A 15,023-nucleotide genomic window follows, 5' to 3' on the forward strand; every position below is an offset into this window, starting at 1 on the left:
GGAAGGAGTGCTTTTGTGTGTTGACAGGTTCATCCTTTTGAAGATGAGGTAATTATCTGTGTGAGTTCACTCTGTGGCTTCCAGAACTGAGCGGGTATGATCAACTCCAGTGACATCTCCAGTGGCTCATCCCTGCAGCGGTGTATCAGGACGGGAGTGGGTCAGGCAGCGGGCTGTTCTCCCGCAGTGTGCCTGTGCTGGAGCTCATTGCTCAGTGAGCCTGCTCCCTGGGATCTGTCAGCATGCTGACAGCGGGAGCTGGGGGACACACAGCTGCAGGCACAGGGTGGTACATGGCACTGGAGCTGGGAAATGCAATCCCAGCTATTATGTGTTATAATTATTAACAATTATGTATCCCAGCTCTGTGTTCCAAACAGTAAGGTGCAACCATGGGCTCTAGTCCACTTGGAAATCTTTGCTATTATACCCAATTTTTCATACATCCCAGCGAGCTCAAGGACTTGTCAAGATCCCCAAGTTACCTGGGAATGATCCTTTTCTTTTGTGTGGGTTACGTGTTTTATCCAGATGTGTTGCAGGTTTTTGTTTTGCTCCATTTTGTAGCAAAGACAGCCTGATTCCTCACTAGTGACATTCCAGGCAGGACTCAGGAGGCTGCCAGGGCACACAGGGCCAGTAGGGAGGCTGCAGGAGTGTGTGAGCAACTCGACAGAGGGGTCCTGCTCTCCCCCAGGGAAGGCAGGAAACCCTCCTGCCTTGCAATCAGGGGAGTGTTTGGCCAAACCTGAGCAGAATCTTCATGCTGGAATTTCCCTCAGCATTCCTCATTGCAGTGCCAAAGCAAAATACTGGAATTAAAAATTATAAAAAGCACCACACTTAAAAAAATTCATGTCTGACAAAAGTTCTGGTGTAGTTTGTTTTATTTAGTGTGCTGCAAGAGAATTGATTTTTTTTATCTGTTCTGATTCACTTATTCCAGTAATAATTAGAAAGAAATCAGAGTTATTCTTTCTGTTGGATAAATTATTCATGACACAGATAATTTAAAAATTAGTTTAGTGGAAGCAACTCACTTCATTTTTGCTACCAATGAAGAAGAAATTAGCCAAATTAGTTAAAATAGCTTTGAACTCCATATTGACTAAAGTGTTTGTGCCAGAATAAAAACTCATGACATGTAAGAATGGTATAAATGATTAATCATTTTAGTTCATGGATATCTATATTTTTATTTAATTACATCTATGCATAATATAAACTGTCTGAATCCTGGGAATCCAAGCCAGAGAAGAGTCTTCTTCTGTTTAACATCCACCATGTGTTGTTTTCTTGTAGGGTTAATTTGTAAAATGTAAACCACATACCATTTGTATGCAGTGTTTGGGGCTATTTATAGCAAGTCCTGACCATCTATAATTATCCGACATTTTTATCCGTAATGCCTGCATGTGACTAAAGAGATGGTTATGGAACAGACAAAACAATGCTAATTTTACAGTTGAACTTCAATTTATTTTATGTAAAACTTTTGGGAGTATTTTATGCTGCACGGAAAAGAGGAGGGATAGTCTCTACTCATATAGCTCTGTCAAGGAGACCAAACTTACTCCCAAACAAGAATAAGCACAGGCCTCCATTTCCCCTCTGGGGACACTCTCTGTGGAGCAGAGGCTTCAGGTACAGGAGCCTCTGGAGCAGGTGTGAGCCTTTCTTGACTGTTCCATGGTCGCTCATGTTTTTTCTCTCTCTCTTTGCAGAACCCTGGAGGTTTTGGTGAGTTTGAAGGAAGGCCAGTCTTTCATGTCCAGCTCGTTAACCATCACCGCTTCAGAGTGTGTAAGTAAGAGACCACCACAATCCTTTGTAAAAGTCCCAAATCCCGTTTCTCTTAGGGCTTTGCCATTGTGGGACCTCTCAGTGCGGGGAATCTCTGATTCCACTTCCCCGTGGAAAGCTGTGGCTTTCAAAATACTGGGAGGCTTCCCTGCCCTCAGAGACCTGCTCACTGTAAATATAACCATGTCCCAAGGGACAGGTGTGACACAGTCACCTGGGGTCCCATTCCAGCATGGCTTCCCTGAGTGAGGGAGGGGGAGCAGAATAGGCAGAACCTTGGGACTTCAGCCTGGGCGTGGAGGGCTGTTACAGTCCTGCAGGAGGGTAACTCTGGAGCCTGAGTAACAAGTGTAGGCTCTTAACTCTGTTAATCTGGGGAGACAGGCAGTCCAAGCACAGGCTGGAGCACCCCAGTTACACCTGGGGGTAAGGCAGGGTGAACATCCTGCTGAGTCTGATCACAGGTTATGGAACAGAGTTAAAACTGCTTCTGGGAGAAACCACACACTTGTGCAGGGAGTGACTGTTTGAATTTAGTACCTTTATGCAATCAATACATTAATACAATTTTCTAGTCTTGCATGTCTGCTCTCCATTACATGGGCAGGACAGTTGGGATTTGTGCAGGGAGACACAAGCCCCCAGTGTTTAACATGTGCTGTGCATGGGCACCGTGTGCCTTTAAATGTGTCTCATCTGAAGTGTGACTTGAGAGCAGCTTTCCCATCAGGCGTGGAGCATGGAGAACAGTCCCTTCTGCTCGTCAGCCTGCATTTCTCCAACAGGATTGCTATTGCCTGTAGATCAGTAACCTAAAAGAGAAAAAATGGCATTTTTCTTCTATTCACTTAAAACCTCAATACTGGTGCAGTAGAGATCAGAGCCTCAGTGCAGCCCTGTGGTTTGAGGAGCTAAAGCCAGACTGAGCTGGGAGCTGAAGGAACACACACTCCCCAATTCACAGTTCACAGTTTATTGGGCAACATCCCAGCCTTACACCCAAGCACGATGACTGAGGGCAGTCACCCAGGAGCCTGATGCAGCCCAGCTGCAGACTGCCTTTACCTCAAACCCTGCAGAGAAGGCACCACATGGTGAGTCTGTGCCTGTGCCCCTGTAAGAGCTGCTGGGAGTGCATGGGGAGGTAACAGCAAAGCCCTGATGCAGAGCAGATCAGAGTGAAGTGCTGGGCACAGCCTTCCCACTGTGCTGCTCTGTGGTCACAGCCTGCTCTGGCAGGAAGCAGAGGCGTACAGATGTGCATGTGCAGGAAGAACTGTCGTGCTTCTCATCAGCCCTTTTTGTCTCTTTTTGGTTTCTGCTCTTGGCCTGTGTTGCAGCGAAGGCAGCTCCACACAGGAGCTGCTGTTTCCATAGTAGCAGATGGGCAGCTCCAGAAATGGGTCACTGCTAGAACTGCTCACTAATTCTGGGAGCTGAGCAGCTGATGGCTGGCTGGGAGATGAGTTACAAGTTGCAGCCTCCCAGCAAACACACATTGCTGCAGTGAAAACAAACAAAAATACACAGCATTAGGCACTGAGGCACCCATCATACCCATGTGCCTCACTGCACCGACCTGGTTGTGGGATATGGCTCTGTTCCACCTCCAGTACAACCCTTCTCACTGGGACAGAACTACTCAGACTGTACTCCAGCCTCAGCATTTCTCTGGGTCCCTCCTTTCCTTTTTTGCCACCTGAAGTCTGAATAACTTCTGTTTTCCTAAGGTCACTGTTGCGTTTCTGTCAGTGTTTTTCTAAAACTCCTAGTATAGGAATAAAAGTGCCAGAGGAAGTGGGTTGGAGGTGTGGGGTGTGTAGGAGTTGGGCTGCTCAGTTCTCCATTACAACAAGTGTTGCTGGAAGCAGGAGCACTCCTGCAGAGTTCCAGGTTCAAACAGCACTGCTGCAGGGAGTTAGTGTGCCACACTGTACAGGTGTGTGAGCAATCAGCATAAAAGCCTTGGATGTGTACTGTTAGTGGAGATGCCTTAAAATCTCCCCCTCACCCCCAGTCCATACAGACCTGTGTCCTCATGGAGGAGAAGGGCACTTCTCATCCACAGGTTTAGGAGACTTCCCCGCCTGTGTCTAATGGCTGATTCCTTAGCAGTCAATGCACTCTCCCTTTTTGTCTGGCTTGGCCTGATTCTGATCTCAGGAGTATCAGTTTTATATTAATTTCACGTGAGAATGCAGCCCTGACTTGATCAGAACTAATGCTGGGCTTTGGGGTGAGTGTGTGAGCCAGGCAGCAGTTGTGCAGCGCGCGCTGACGCTGTCCCTGCTCTCTCTGCAGTCCAGCGGTGTGGCAGCGCTCATTGCCGTCCTCGTGCTGCTGCTGCTGGTGGCACTCGGCCTGCTCTGGTGGTTCTGGCCCCTGTGCTGCAAAGTGGTAAGTACAGACCGTGGGGAACAGCCACTGCACTGGGAGTCAGGGGTGGGAAACACAGATCCTGCAGGAAACAGGGGAGCAACACAGGACGTGAGCCAGCTGGGGCGGGGGGCTTGTGACAGGCAGGAAGGGGAGGGGGAGACCAGCCCCAGCACTTCGGCTGCGCTCTGGACAGAGCCCGTCTGCCTGTGAGCTGCACGTGTGGGAACCAGCACCAGCATGGTGCTGTTCCTGGAGATGGGGCGACCATAATGGTGTGCAGATGTTACCCTGAAATCAAGGACCAATTTTAAAGTGCTGTCACTTAAATTGGTATTTGTAGTCCATTATGGGCTCACAAGTTGGAAATCCTTTATCGTCTTCATAATCCCTGCACACATCCATCTCTTTATCCGAGTGCACTCTCTATCCTCACCCCAGCAGCAGCAGTGCTCAGCACTGACTCCTGCCATTCCTTGGCGGGGGGGTTAAATTGGGAAAGTTTATTATTTATCCAGCTCAACGACAGCACAGAGGACTTGGGAAGTAGAGATTGCTTCTGGGCTGGTCTATATTCCTGGTCTTGTCTGGGGACTGTGGAATGTGGGGCAGAGAGGAACTGGCCTTCTCACCTGACCATGTGCAGCTCCCATAATCTGGGGGGTCCGTGGGGTCCCAGGCTGTCTGAGGGCAGGGAGTCCTCAGCCTCCATCTGCACCCTCACGGTCTGGGGTTCCTGAGAAGAGAACAATGACCACTTCTGTAACAAAAAGCCTCATTTTCCACGGCACAGGCCCAACATCAGAAATACAGGGAGGTTTCTGTCAGTTACTTTGCTCCCACTTTATATCATGAGCCTTTCTGTGGAAAAGGAACACTGGAAACCAGTAAGAAGAAAGTTTCCTATTTTTATATTTTAAAATAACTGCCTAACCTCGATTCATAAACCAGCTTCACATTTACTGGTTTCAAAAGCCCAAATCTTACAATAAAAGACAAACCAATGCATAGTTCTATAGTATTACTTTCCAGCCACATAAAACCACAGCACTTCAAGTGTCCATGTCCTCTGTGGTTTCCTCCCACCTCTCATGGATACTATTTGTTTCTTTAAAAGAATAGGTAATTTTAGGCCTCTGCGATGATACTGAATTCCAAACCCACATGGTATTGCGCTGAACCTACTGCCAAACACTGACCCTTTCTTTGGTTTTGCTGGCTGCTCCTTGGGTTCTTGTGCTGTGCCTCTGTTCCTGCCCCTCTCTCCTGCCCCTGAGGGTCAGACATCACCTGGAGGGGCCCCTTGTGGCTCTGTAGTCCTAGGCTTCAAGGCAGTGTCCTCAAGGAGAGGGGCAGCATTAGGCCCAGGCAGGACCTGTTCTCCCTTCCTTCTGGGTCTGCTTCCCTGGCAGTGCCTGGTTGCCTGGGACAAAGAAAGGAGTACAGGAGTCAGAACCTGACAGAAGACAGAGGTACAGGGTGTTTGTGGGCAGAACAAGAGTCCGGAGCCAGGTGGGTGCATTACCCCTGCCCACGGGCCGAGCTCGATCCTGGCCAGGACTCGGTCTCGGCAGCATTCTGTGCTGTGAGGCCCATGGACACTCCCAGGGTGGGGCAGGGGGACTCCTCTTCCTTTTCCTTATTCCTCTCGCCCTTTCCAGGATTTCAGTGTGACAGTTCTGTCACTCGTCCCTCGCTATGGAACATATGATCGCAGCAAGCTGGCTGCAGGCTCCGTGCTGACATCTCCTAATGCCCACATCACGGAGCGCCGGGGAAGTGTTAATGAGTGGATCAGAGGCACTGCTGCCTCAAGCACCAACTTCTTTTTTTTAAAGAAATCGGCTCTTCTCCAAACTCAAACCTTCATTCTTTGCAACTCTCTAAATGAGATGGAGCCTTGCCTGGAGAGGCTGATGATAGGCTGATGATAAAACAAAACGAGGAAGCAACCCATCTCTCCATGGGGATGATAAGACAGCAGTTTTCTCAGAGGCTTCTGCATTTAAACAATCTGAATCCAGCTCAGGAAAAGTTAATTTACAATACTGTGATCTTCCTATGTGCAGTTCTGCATGCAGCTCCATGCAGAGCTGCACAGGTGCCTCAGATTTCTATTCTTTAAAAACAGCTTTCTACTGATCTCACTTGGAATATCATGCGACTGAAAATAATCCTTATGTGTGCACGTGTGATTCAAGTGTGTGAGTGTGTGAGCCTGTGGAAGCATAAGGATGCAGGCATTGACATTCCAGTGCTGTCAGCGGGGTGAGGAGCTGCTATTCAAAGCAGATTATTTTCTCACACCACTGTCACTTTTAAAACAAGTTTCATTTTTTGGAGCCATTAGAAATAACAGCTAATTAATGGATTTGTTGGCTTCAAATCAGGTTTCCGCTCAAACTTCAGGGAGCTCAGGAGCTGGCACAGGTTTAGGGTCCTCTGCTCAGGGAGTCAAGCAAAAGCTGCCACTGACTGTTGCCTTTGGAAGCCACAGAGAAGTCAACAAGTCAGGTTTCCCTTGATTCTCTGGGCTGGAAATTGTCATTCCTACATCCCAATGGGCACAGGGCCCACGGGAACTCCATCCCGCACCATGGAGAGGTTTGCTGGGCAAAGCCACTTGTGCTCAGACTGCAAGGTTTCAGAGTAACACAGCTATAGAAAGCAGAGTGACAATGTCATTTCATGTGGATTTATATAAATCTGCTGCCTAGGAGGGCCTTTCCTCTGTGCAGCTTGCAGGCTTGGCAGAGAAATAAATTACTGGAGATAATGGTTAGAGACAGTCAAAAGGGAAATAAGGACAGGAATTAAGTGAGATAAGGTAGCCCTTCATAGAGCAAAAGTGCTGGTTTACCATTTCCAGTCTCTGAATTGACTTGGAAAATCCTGCTCAGCATCCAGGTGTCTCTCAGGATCTGTGCCATGATCCCTCTGTGCTGCCATTTCATGTAAAGTTAGAGCAGTAATTCCAGTCTGGCTCCAAGAGTGATGTCTTGGTGGCACTGCGAGTTAAAATGTAAATCAAGACAGAAAAGTCTTGATTATTGGTCAAGAAAAATTTATTTCTTTCATGTATTATGCTGACCATCTCTGCAGTGATAATGTTTATAGGCAGTGGTAAATTAAAGTACTATAATTAATAGCACAGAATGGACAAAATAAAGCATATTTCAATTAAGGTACCTAATCCTGTCTGTATTAGGAGATTTAGGTGTTTGTCAGCATGGACAGTTTTAGGTGTGTTTGTATCATAGAAAGGCATAGCAGAAAGACTCCTTTATATTCATGGAGTAGTTTTTAGTCATTTCTAGGCAATATTCAAGCCCCAAAAAATGACTTGATGTCACCAAAGTACTTATTTTTAGCTTAGACATCTGCTTTTCTCTTGGAGGAACAGCTGTGAGTTCAGTTTTCACCTGAATCACTGAAGGGGGTCCCTGCCTCCCTCTACCCTATCGGGATGGTCAGTGCTGGGAACTCCCTGAGCTTTACAGTGTGGATGTGACAAAGGGAACAGGAAGAGGCTGTAGGGAGAGGTTTAAATAAAGAGGTGTAAGAGATGATCCTGGCAGCAGTGTCAAAAGTGTGGGAGCACAACTCCATTGCGGGCCCTGCACAGTCAGGAGCTGCAGGCCTCAGTTGTGAGAGCTGCGGAAACGTCTGGGACGTCCAGAGGTGAAGCCTGAGCTGCCAGAAGGCATTTCACACTTGTCACTGGGCCAGAGACTACCCAGCAGCATGGCAGCAGCAGCAGCAGCTTGGCCCATGGCTGTGCAGGCCCTCACACAGGCCTCGGACGCTCTTCCTCCGGGATCGCTAATGAACTCCATGGGGTCTCGGCACTGGCTGTTACTGAGAGTGGCTGAGGCTCATCCGGCCAGGAAACACAGTGGCAGACACGTCTGCCCAGTGTGTCTGCAGGCCAGGGATGGCATGTTCTGTCAGATGGATGGTGTTAATTTCCAGAAGGCCTTGGTGGTCAATGCCCTGGGGACCAGGCAGTGCCAGCTGCCAGTTTGGCAGCAGACATGGGGGGCATGGGTGGAAACAGTTCACTCTTACCATGTGCTCTTGCCTTTTGGCCGCTGCCAGTGCAGCTCCTTATGCTTCTCTATGTTTGGCTCTTTCAGGTCATCAAGGATCCCCCTCCACCTCCACCAGCCCCAAAAGAGGTACAGTCTGATGGTTCTAATCTCATCACACTGCTTACACGGAGCCACTCCTGTGCTTCCCTGCACTCTGCACATCCAACACCCTTGTCTGGGTGCTGCTGAGAATGTGGTGGCCAAAATCCAGGTCTCTGCTCTGTCTCAGCTCAGTGTGGCCTGAATTAAGGCCCACAGCAACAGACACATTTAGAGCCTTTATCCCAAGATAGTTGGACATTGTTTTTCCCATTCTGCAGTGAGAGCAGAAAGACTGATTCACCCTTGTACAACATCTAAAGATTCATGTAGGACTTGAGCAGCATTTCCCCCCAGCTTTGGCATTCCAGACACTAAGAACCTTCACAAGGGAATTTCTCTCCCACCTAGGAGCAATAGTGCACTGGAGGCTCTGCTGGTGTTTGTGCCCGTTTCACACCCAAGAGCGGCAAACTTAGTCTCTGTGAACTCCAGTGAAATATACTGAGAAGACATTTAGTGTGTGTGTGTGTAGGTATCTTTTTGAAGTAAATATCATCTGAATGTACTGACAGGAAGAAGAACAGGAGCCCTTGCCTACCAAGAAGTGGCCTACAGTGGATGCTTCCTACTATGGTGGAAGAGGAGTTGGAGGAATTAAGAGGATGGAGGTTAGTATAATCTGGTGATCACCCTCAAACCTGAGCTCTCTGAGGCTGCAAGTGTGGAAACAAAGACTGAAAGTGTACTGAAAATACAAGGCCATGATGTGTGCCTGTCTTCCCACTGGCATAAGCCCTGGAAAATTCTTTACCATATCGAGCAATTTTGACCTTGCCTCTGAAAGAACAGCTTTCAGTAGTTCCATTTGACTGGGACTTTTAATAGCTGCCTCAAGACATGCTCTTTCCATCAAGCTAATGAGAAAGAGAGAGTGAGAGCCTTTTCTGCATGTTTTGGAAGGAATTACAGTGAAACATAAGTCCCCCAAGTGTGGGCCAGCCAAATGCGCTGACAATGGTGACGCTGAGGAGAGGCTTGATCCCAGAGGGACTCGCAGCGACAACAGTGCCTGTCTTTGAAGAGACATGATAGCATCATGTTAATTAAAACAGAATGAAGAATGTGCATCCTTATGGGCACATCCTTATGGCAGGTTTTATAGTCAAGTCAGCCTCTATGGAATGTGCAAAGCAGTTTTTAACTGCAGTCCAGGAAGCTGTCTCTCTCTGAAACACCCACCTAGGCCATCCTGAGGTGTCTTGATGAAACTTTAAAGGTATTGGCCTGAGAATCAGTTTTGCTCTAGATCTTTTTAAATGCAGCAGCAGAACATGCAGGTTTGAAGCTGTGTTGCTTATATGCATTTCCTTCAGCAGTTCAGAATTGCTAATTTACAAGAGCTTCAGATTTCACAAAAAAACCCATTTTGTGCAGTGTTTTTCAGAGGCAAACTAGCAAATGCTTTCCAACACAAAGAATTACAAGTCTGGATTTCTGAGGGGAGCCATGATAGGCTCCAGAAGGGGTTCCAGGGTTTAAGCCATTCCAGTCTGTAAATGGGATCTTGCACAATGGAACAGAAACCTGACAGAAACCTCCTCAACACAAGTAAAATCAGGAGCACACAGAAATACATGTTCAGCCCATGGCAAAAATACAAAGAGAGCAGAACATTATGCTTAGGTTACAAACCCTTTTCATCTGTGGTAGGAATTTTGTGAAGGACTAAGGGCTAAAGATGTGAACCATGTGAAACTGGTGCCAGTGCAGTCACGGGACCTTGAAGGGTTCCTGTTCTGTGGGGCTGTGGCTCTGTCCCTCTCTGGCACCGCAGAGCACTGACAGGTTTGGTTGGCACCGCATGGTGAGTGACTCAGGGTTTGACTGGGGAGCTTCACCTCTGCCCTGCAGTGTCTGTGACAGGGGCTTGGGAAACGGGCTCAGTTCAGGCTACTGGGAGAGCAGGACAGGCCTCACACCTCTCCCTGGCTCAGGAGAGCATGCAGGGCAGAGAAGAGAGAGAAAGCAAACACAGTCCAAGGGAGGTCATTCCTCACCTGGCAGTTAGAGGTGGTTTCTGTGCTGTGGCCAGCAACAAAACTGCTGCACTAGTCATGACATTTCTTCCCTGTTTGCAGTCTGTGTGGCAACACAGTTGTCTGGTTTTCACTGCTTCTCTGTCCTCTATTCTTCTGCTGTTCCTCCAGCAACTTGATTGCTCTGGCAGCTTCCCTGCAAGGAGAAAAGGAGCAAATGATCCAGCACCCTTCTCCTTACTGCTCCTATATTTCCTTTTGGGGCAGTTACCCATCCACTCCTGCCTTCCTCACTAGCTTCACTCCTCTGCGGCAATCCCACAGCTTAGGCAGTGCTGTTTGCTCTTCTGCTCTGTCTTTTGGCATTGCTTTAAAGTTTTGTGATGGCATTGCCAGACCCCACTCATTACAGTCAATACATTTTATGTCAAAATTGGATTGTCAGACTTCACCAATCCTGGTTTCCTCTGGGTGAAGTGGCTTTAATCTGAAGGAGAAGGTAATTTTATCAGTGAGGGATCCACCTTCTATCTCTAAGTGGTTTTAACGGTGTTTAAAATACATTCTAACAACCATGTAACAACCACCATTGATCACAGTGAAAGACACAAGTGTTTGAGATTTTCCTTGCAGGCCAGATCATAGCAAATAGCATGATTATAGAAAGCCTTGCTGAAATAATCCAGGCCAGTTTCACTAAGGACTTTCAAACTCCTGCCATAGCTTTTAGCTGTTCCTTGTGGGCTGAGAGGGGAACAGCCTTGTCTAGGCTTGTTTCTTTGCTCAATACAGCAAACATACCTGCTCAGGTTACTGTATGGTGCTTCCAGTCACAAGGTGAAGTAGGATTCCTTCAGCAAGACAGATCATCTCGTAGAGGGAAGGTTTTCCCTGTATTTCCGCTGCAGGGTGCAGTGAGTACAGCCTTTATGGAAGTGGGAATACCTGCTTGTATGCCCAACAGAGATAACACAGGTTTCCTTCTCTCTGAACTCTTTGTATGTATTTTATGTACTTGCAGCAGTGATTAAAATACACGTTGCTACCTGTTCTACATGCACTTAGGCAGGTTAGACTACTCACCTGCATTTCTCCAGTATGAATGTTCCTGCAGAATAACGTGGAAATCTGAGCAGGTTCAAGGAGCTTCTGCTCAAACATGCCCAAGTGTCACCTTTGATCTACACTGGGGTTCTCAACAAACACTCTGGGTTAGGAAACCTGGCTGACAGAAATGTCAGCTCTGATCGGTGCCAGATTAAGGTCTGGTATTTTAAGATAAATCAGAACCAGAAATGAGATTTTTACATCCTTACTTAGAGAAGGCTTCCCAGATTCCCTTTCTCCTGTACAGCTGGTGTGAGGCATGGTGGAATTTTCTTTCAGTTTTTTTCTTGACTTTTCACCACTGAGAGACTCATTTACAAATATATTTAACTAAGAATAATGAAGAGGTAATGTTTTCCTCAGTATTTCGCCTCCTATTTATCCAGAACTTCTTCCAAATGTATCCGTCTGTTACTTGCAGGATTTCCCTGCCCTGTGCATGCAGTGCACTCACACCCGAACTCTGCCTTTCCTCAGGTGCGCTGGGGTGACAAAGGCTCCACGGAAGAAGGGGCTAGGTTGGAAAAAGCAAAGAATGCTGTGGTGAAACTCCCAGAAGAACCAGAAGAACCTTTTCACCCTAAACCACCTAAACCAAAGCCTACCTCACCAGCCATGCAGCAGAAGTGGTACACGCCAATCAAGGTAATCTTTTCAGTCCTTGGTATGATTTATTATAAAGGCTGGATTCTGTCTGTCTTGCCAGCCTTAGGCAGGCTGAACTGTACAGTATTTTCCAAGTGTTCCCATTCAAGTGTGATGTGCTATTCTCAAAGGGAACACCTACTCAGCATGAATGACAGGAGCAGTTTTTAGCCCTAAATGCAGTACTTGATCATTACTGCCACATTCTGTTTGCCTTCTCCCAGAAAGGGACATATTGTACAGTGAGAGCATTAAAATCTATGAGGGCTTCCTTGGCATTTGGTTTATCTCAAAGTAGAGCTAATTAAGCCCAAAACTACAAAATTTATAGCTGTTAACACTAAGTTTTAAACACACATACTCATTACAAACCAAGAAAAGCAAAAAATTACATGAAACAATGTAATGCAAGAAATCTGACGGAAAGTGAATTGTTTTTCCTGGCTCATAATAACAGTGCCCTGAGCCACCTGCAAACCCGTCACAAGCGCTTCTGACATACTGAGGGTGGGTCTCTAAATACCTTGCTTTAAGAGGTAAGAGCAGAGAACACACAGGTATAGCAGGGATACTTCTGTCTTCCCAACTCTCTGTCAGTCCTTTCTGACCCCCAGCAAGCCTGAAGCCGTGTTGTCCAGACACGCAGGCAAGCTCTGGAGCCATCCATGTGGAGCAGGATGTTCCTGACCCGCAGCAGAGCTGGTGTGTGTGTCCTGCCCAACAGGGCCTGAGTACGTTCTGTAAAACAAACACTAACACGTGGGATAAACTCTACATGGACATGTGGCAATCAAGCCCAAGCCATGGCAGACTCAGCACAACTCCTAGATGGCTCCGAGCAGAGAGCAGTGCGTTAGGCGAGTGCCCTCCCTGGCATTCCGGGTGGGCAGGAGCAGCGCCGCAGCCCAGGCTTACCCTGTGCTGACCTGGCTGTATCCTGGCAGTTGGTGTCCCTGGGATCCCTGTGGCCAGTCCTGGTGCAGGTGAGGTGTGCTCCCTGCTGACAGATGCCTGTGCTGCCTCCGCAGGGCCGGCTTGACGCGCTGTGGGCGCTGCTGCGGCGGCAGTACGACAGAGTCTCGCTGATGCGGCCCCAGCAAGGAGACGAGGTTGGTGTGCGGCGTGGGGTGGGCAAGGGATGGCTGGGCTGGGCAGCTCTGGGCACAGCAAGAGGGAGACAAAAGTGTGGCACTGCAGGAAAGTAACACACTGGACAATCAGTGCAGTGAGAGGTGCATCACGCTGGCCTGGAGATGTGGCACCAACGCAGGTCTCCCGAAGGCAGAGGGAAGGGTGGTGGGAGCTGGAAAACAGCAACACAGCCCACACACACCTCATGCAGGGTAATAACTCTGTGCAGACACCCAAATCTCTCTCAGAACCAGCTGGCTGTAAGAGCAGAGGCTGCCTATCAGCATGTTAAAACTGGATCAAATTTATGTGACACCAGTAACATCCATGCAAGTTGCTTCCTGGAGGTTTACACTTCCATACCAAAGGCACCTTTCACAGAACAAAAGGTGAGGAAATGTGTTTCTCAGACCATCCTTTCTCCTGAGACACTCATGACCCCAGAAAAAGAAGCCTCCCCCAAAGGCTGCTCTGATGGGGTTGCAGAGCTGCTGTTCGCACCTTTGATAGTGAAGTGAGGCCAGATTGGGTATTTCTGATGGCTGGTCCTTAGAAGAGTATCACTTTGAATGTCAGCAGTTATCTTGGGAACTGATTGATCATCAAGGCATTTCACATCTCCTGGGATCACTCAGCTTGCTGGTTGTGGCACCTGGGAAGAGCCACAGGAACAAATGCTTCCCTTTAAATGGGATGGCAAGAGATCACAATCACATGTACCACAGAGCACAAGTGTGCAGGAACCTTGTTTATGCAACATACAACATAAAGGTGACATAAAAGAATGAGGAAGGTTAAGGGGGAGGAGTTACCCGTGGTAGAATGGGAGGTAATGAGAATTTTGATTATTTTCCCGGTATGAAGTTCGGTGCTGTTGTAAAGGAAGAAAAGGTGAGAATTAATTAAGACAACTGGTGGAAGCAGCAGAATGGCCAAGTGTTAGCGTTCTTACCTTGGCTAGTTATTCACTGTATACATGAAGGATGCATGTGACATGGAGCAGCATTAACAACAGCGAATCTACACACCAAATACCTGGCACAATACAGTTTAACAGGTAAACTCAATGTAAACAGGAACACAGCAGAAGTGGTGCCTGAAAAGGCTAAAAAAAGTGTCAGTCAGGCCCTGTTTTGGGGATTTCTGACCCTAAAGGCAGGGAATTACTGTAAGGATTGCCTTTGGAGAAGGCTTTGCTGAGCCATTGTGTAGTCAGACACCTGACTTCTCTGGGCCTGACAGGAGGAACACTGGCTAGCACCTCGGTTTGTGGAAAACAGACAGATAGCTCTTGGAAAAAGGAGTGGGATTTGTACTAACCAAATGGTGGGTCGGGTGTGACCTGTGACACTACAAGAGTTCCATTTCTGTCTGCATGGTGTTGAGTATCTTGGGGAAAAAATGACACATTTTTCCTTGTTCCTAAGGTGCTGGGTAGGGATGCCACAGTGCACCCCTGAGTTTGTGTCAGTGCATGTGTGTGCTCGGCGAGACATGCAACACTTACCTTGGAAACAGCAGCCATGGAGTTGTTCTATTTAATCTTCCTTCTTTTACTGTTTAAGAACTCAGTACTTCCATTTGTGGAAGAATTCATTGCTGAATTTGAGTCCTTGATCAAGCAGTTGCAATTTAGGCATGAAGTATCAAAGCAGAGCAAGCTGTTCCTGCCTCCCTGTCCTGTCCCACCGGTGCCACGTGCCCGGCGGTGCCGAGGGTGGCTCGGAGCGCGGGCTGCTCCGGGAGGCTCTGATGGTGGCTGAAGTCCTCCGAGCAACACTGTTTGAGGCAG

General features: G+C 47.8%; 2 protein-coding genes and 1 long non-coding RNA gene across 13 annotated transcripts in view; 1 reads left to right on the forward strand and 2 right to left on the reverse strand.

Moving 5' to 3' along the window:
- The window catches only part of LOC113974898, a 423,368-nt gene that overhangs the window by 92,759 nt on the left and 315,586 nt on the right, over positions 1-15,023 (reverse strand). The window lies entirely within an intron of this gene.
- ANTXR2 (ANTXR cell adhesion molecule 2) overlaps positions 1-15,023 on the forward strand; it is an 82,253-nt gene that overhangs the window by 40,934 nt on the left and 26,296 nt on the right. For 5 of the 7 annotated variants that reach the window (XM_027698451.1, XM_027698456.1, XM_027698455.1 and 2 more), the window contains exons 11-16: positions 1,725-1,803; positions 4,105-4,200; positions 8,316-8,357; positions 8,885-8,980; positions 11,933-12,100; positions 13,129-13,209. In XM_027698451.1, coding sequence (XP_027554252.1) covers positions 1,725-1,803; positions 4,105-4,200; positions 8,316-8,357; positions 8,885-8,980; positions 11,933-12,100; positions 13,129-13,209 — 562 coding nt within the window. Of the gene's footprint in view, positions 1-1,724; positions 1,804-4,104; positions 4,201-8,315; positions 8,358-8,884; positions 8,981-11,932; positions 12,101-13,128; positions 13,210-14,658; positions 14,707-15,023 lie in introns of those variants that run through there. The other 2 variants (XM_027698458.1, XM_027698452.1) reach the window with 2 other exon arrangements.
- Positions 902-13,131, reverse strand: LOC113974904. 5 transcript variants are annotated; one of them, XR_003536685.1, is made up of 6 exons: positions 13,027-13,131; positions 12,624-12,838; positions 10,370-10,544; positions 5,379-5,602; positions 4,812-5,040; positions 902-2,615 (listed from the first exon to the last, which is right to left on the reverse strand). It is a non-coding gene; the product is annotated as an uncharacterized LOC113974904 (long non-coding RNA). The 5 variants fall into 5 exon arrangements; XR_003536684.1 differs by lacking the exon at positions 12,624-12,838; XR_003536682.1 differs by lacking the exon at positions 13,027-13,131 and having other exon boundaries at positions 12,624-12,914.

This window comes from Neopelma chrysocephalum, unplaced genomic scaffold (assembly GCF_003984885.1).
Source record: "Neopelma chrysocephalum unplaced genomic scaffold, ASM398488v2 Primary Assembly neopelma1_128, whole genome shotgun sequence".
Classification (NCBI taxonomy): Eukaryota; Metazoa; Chordata; class Aves; order Passeriformes; family Pipridae; genus Neopelma; species Neopelma chrysocephalum.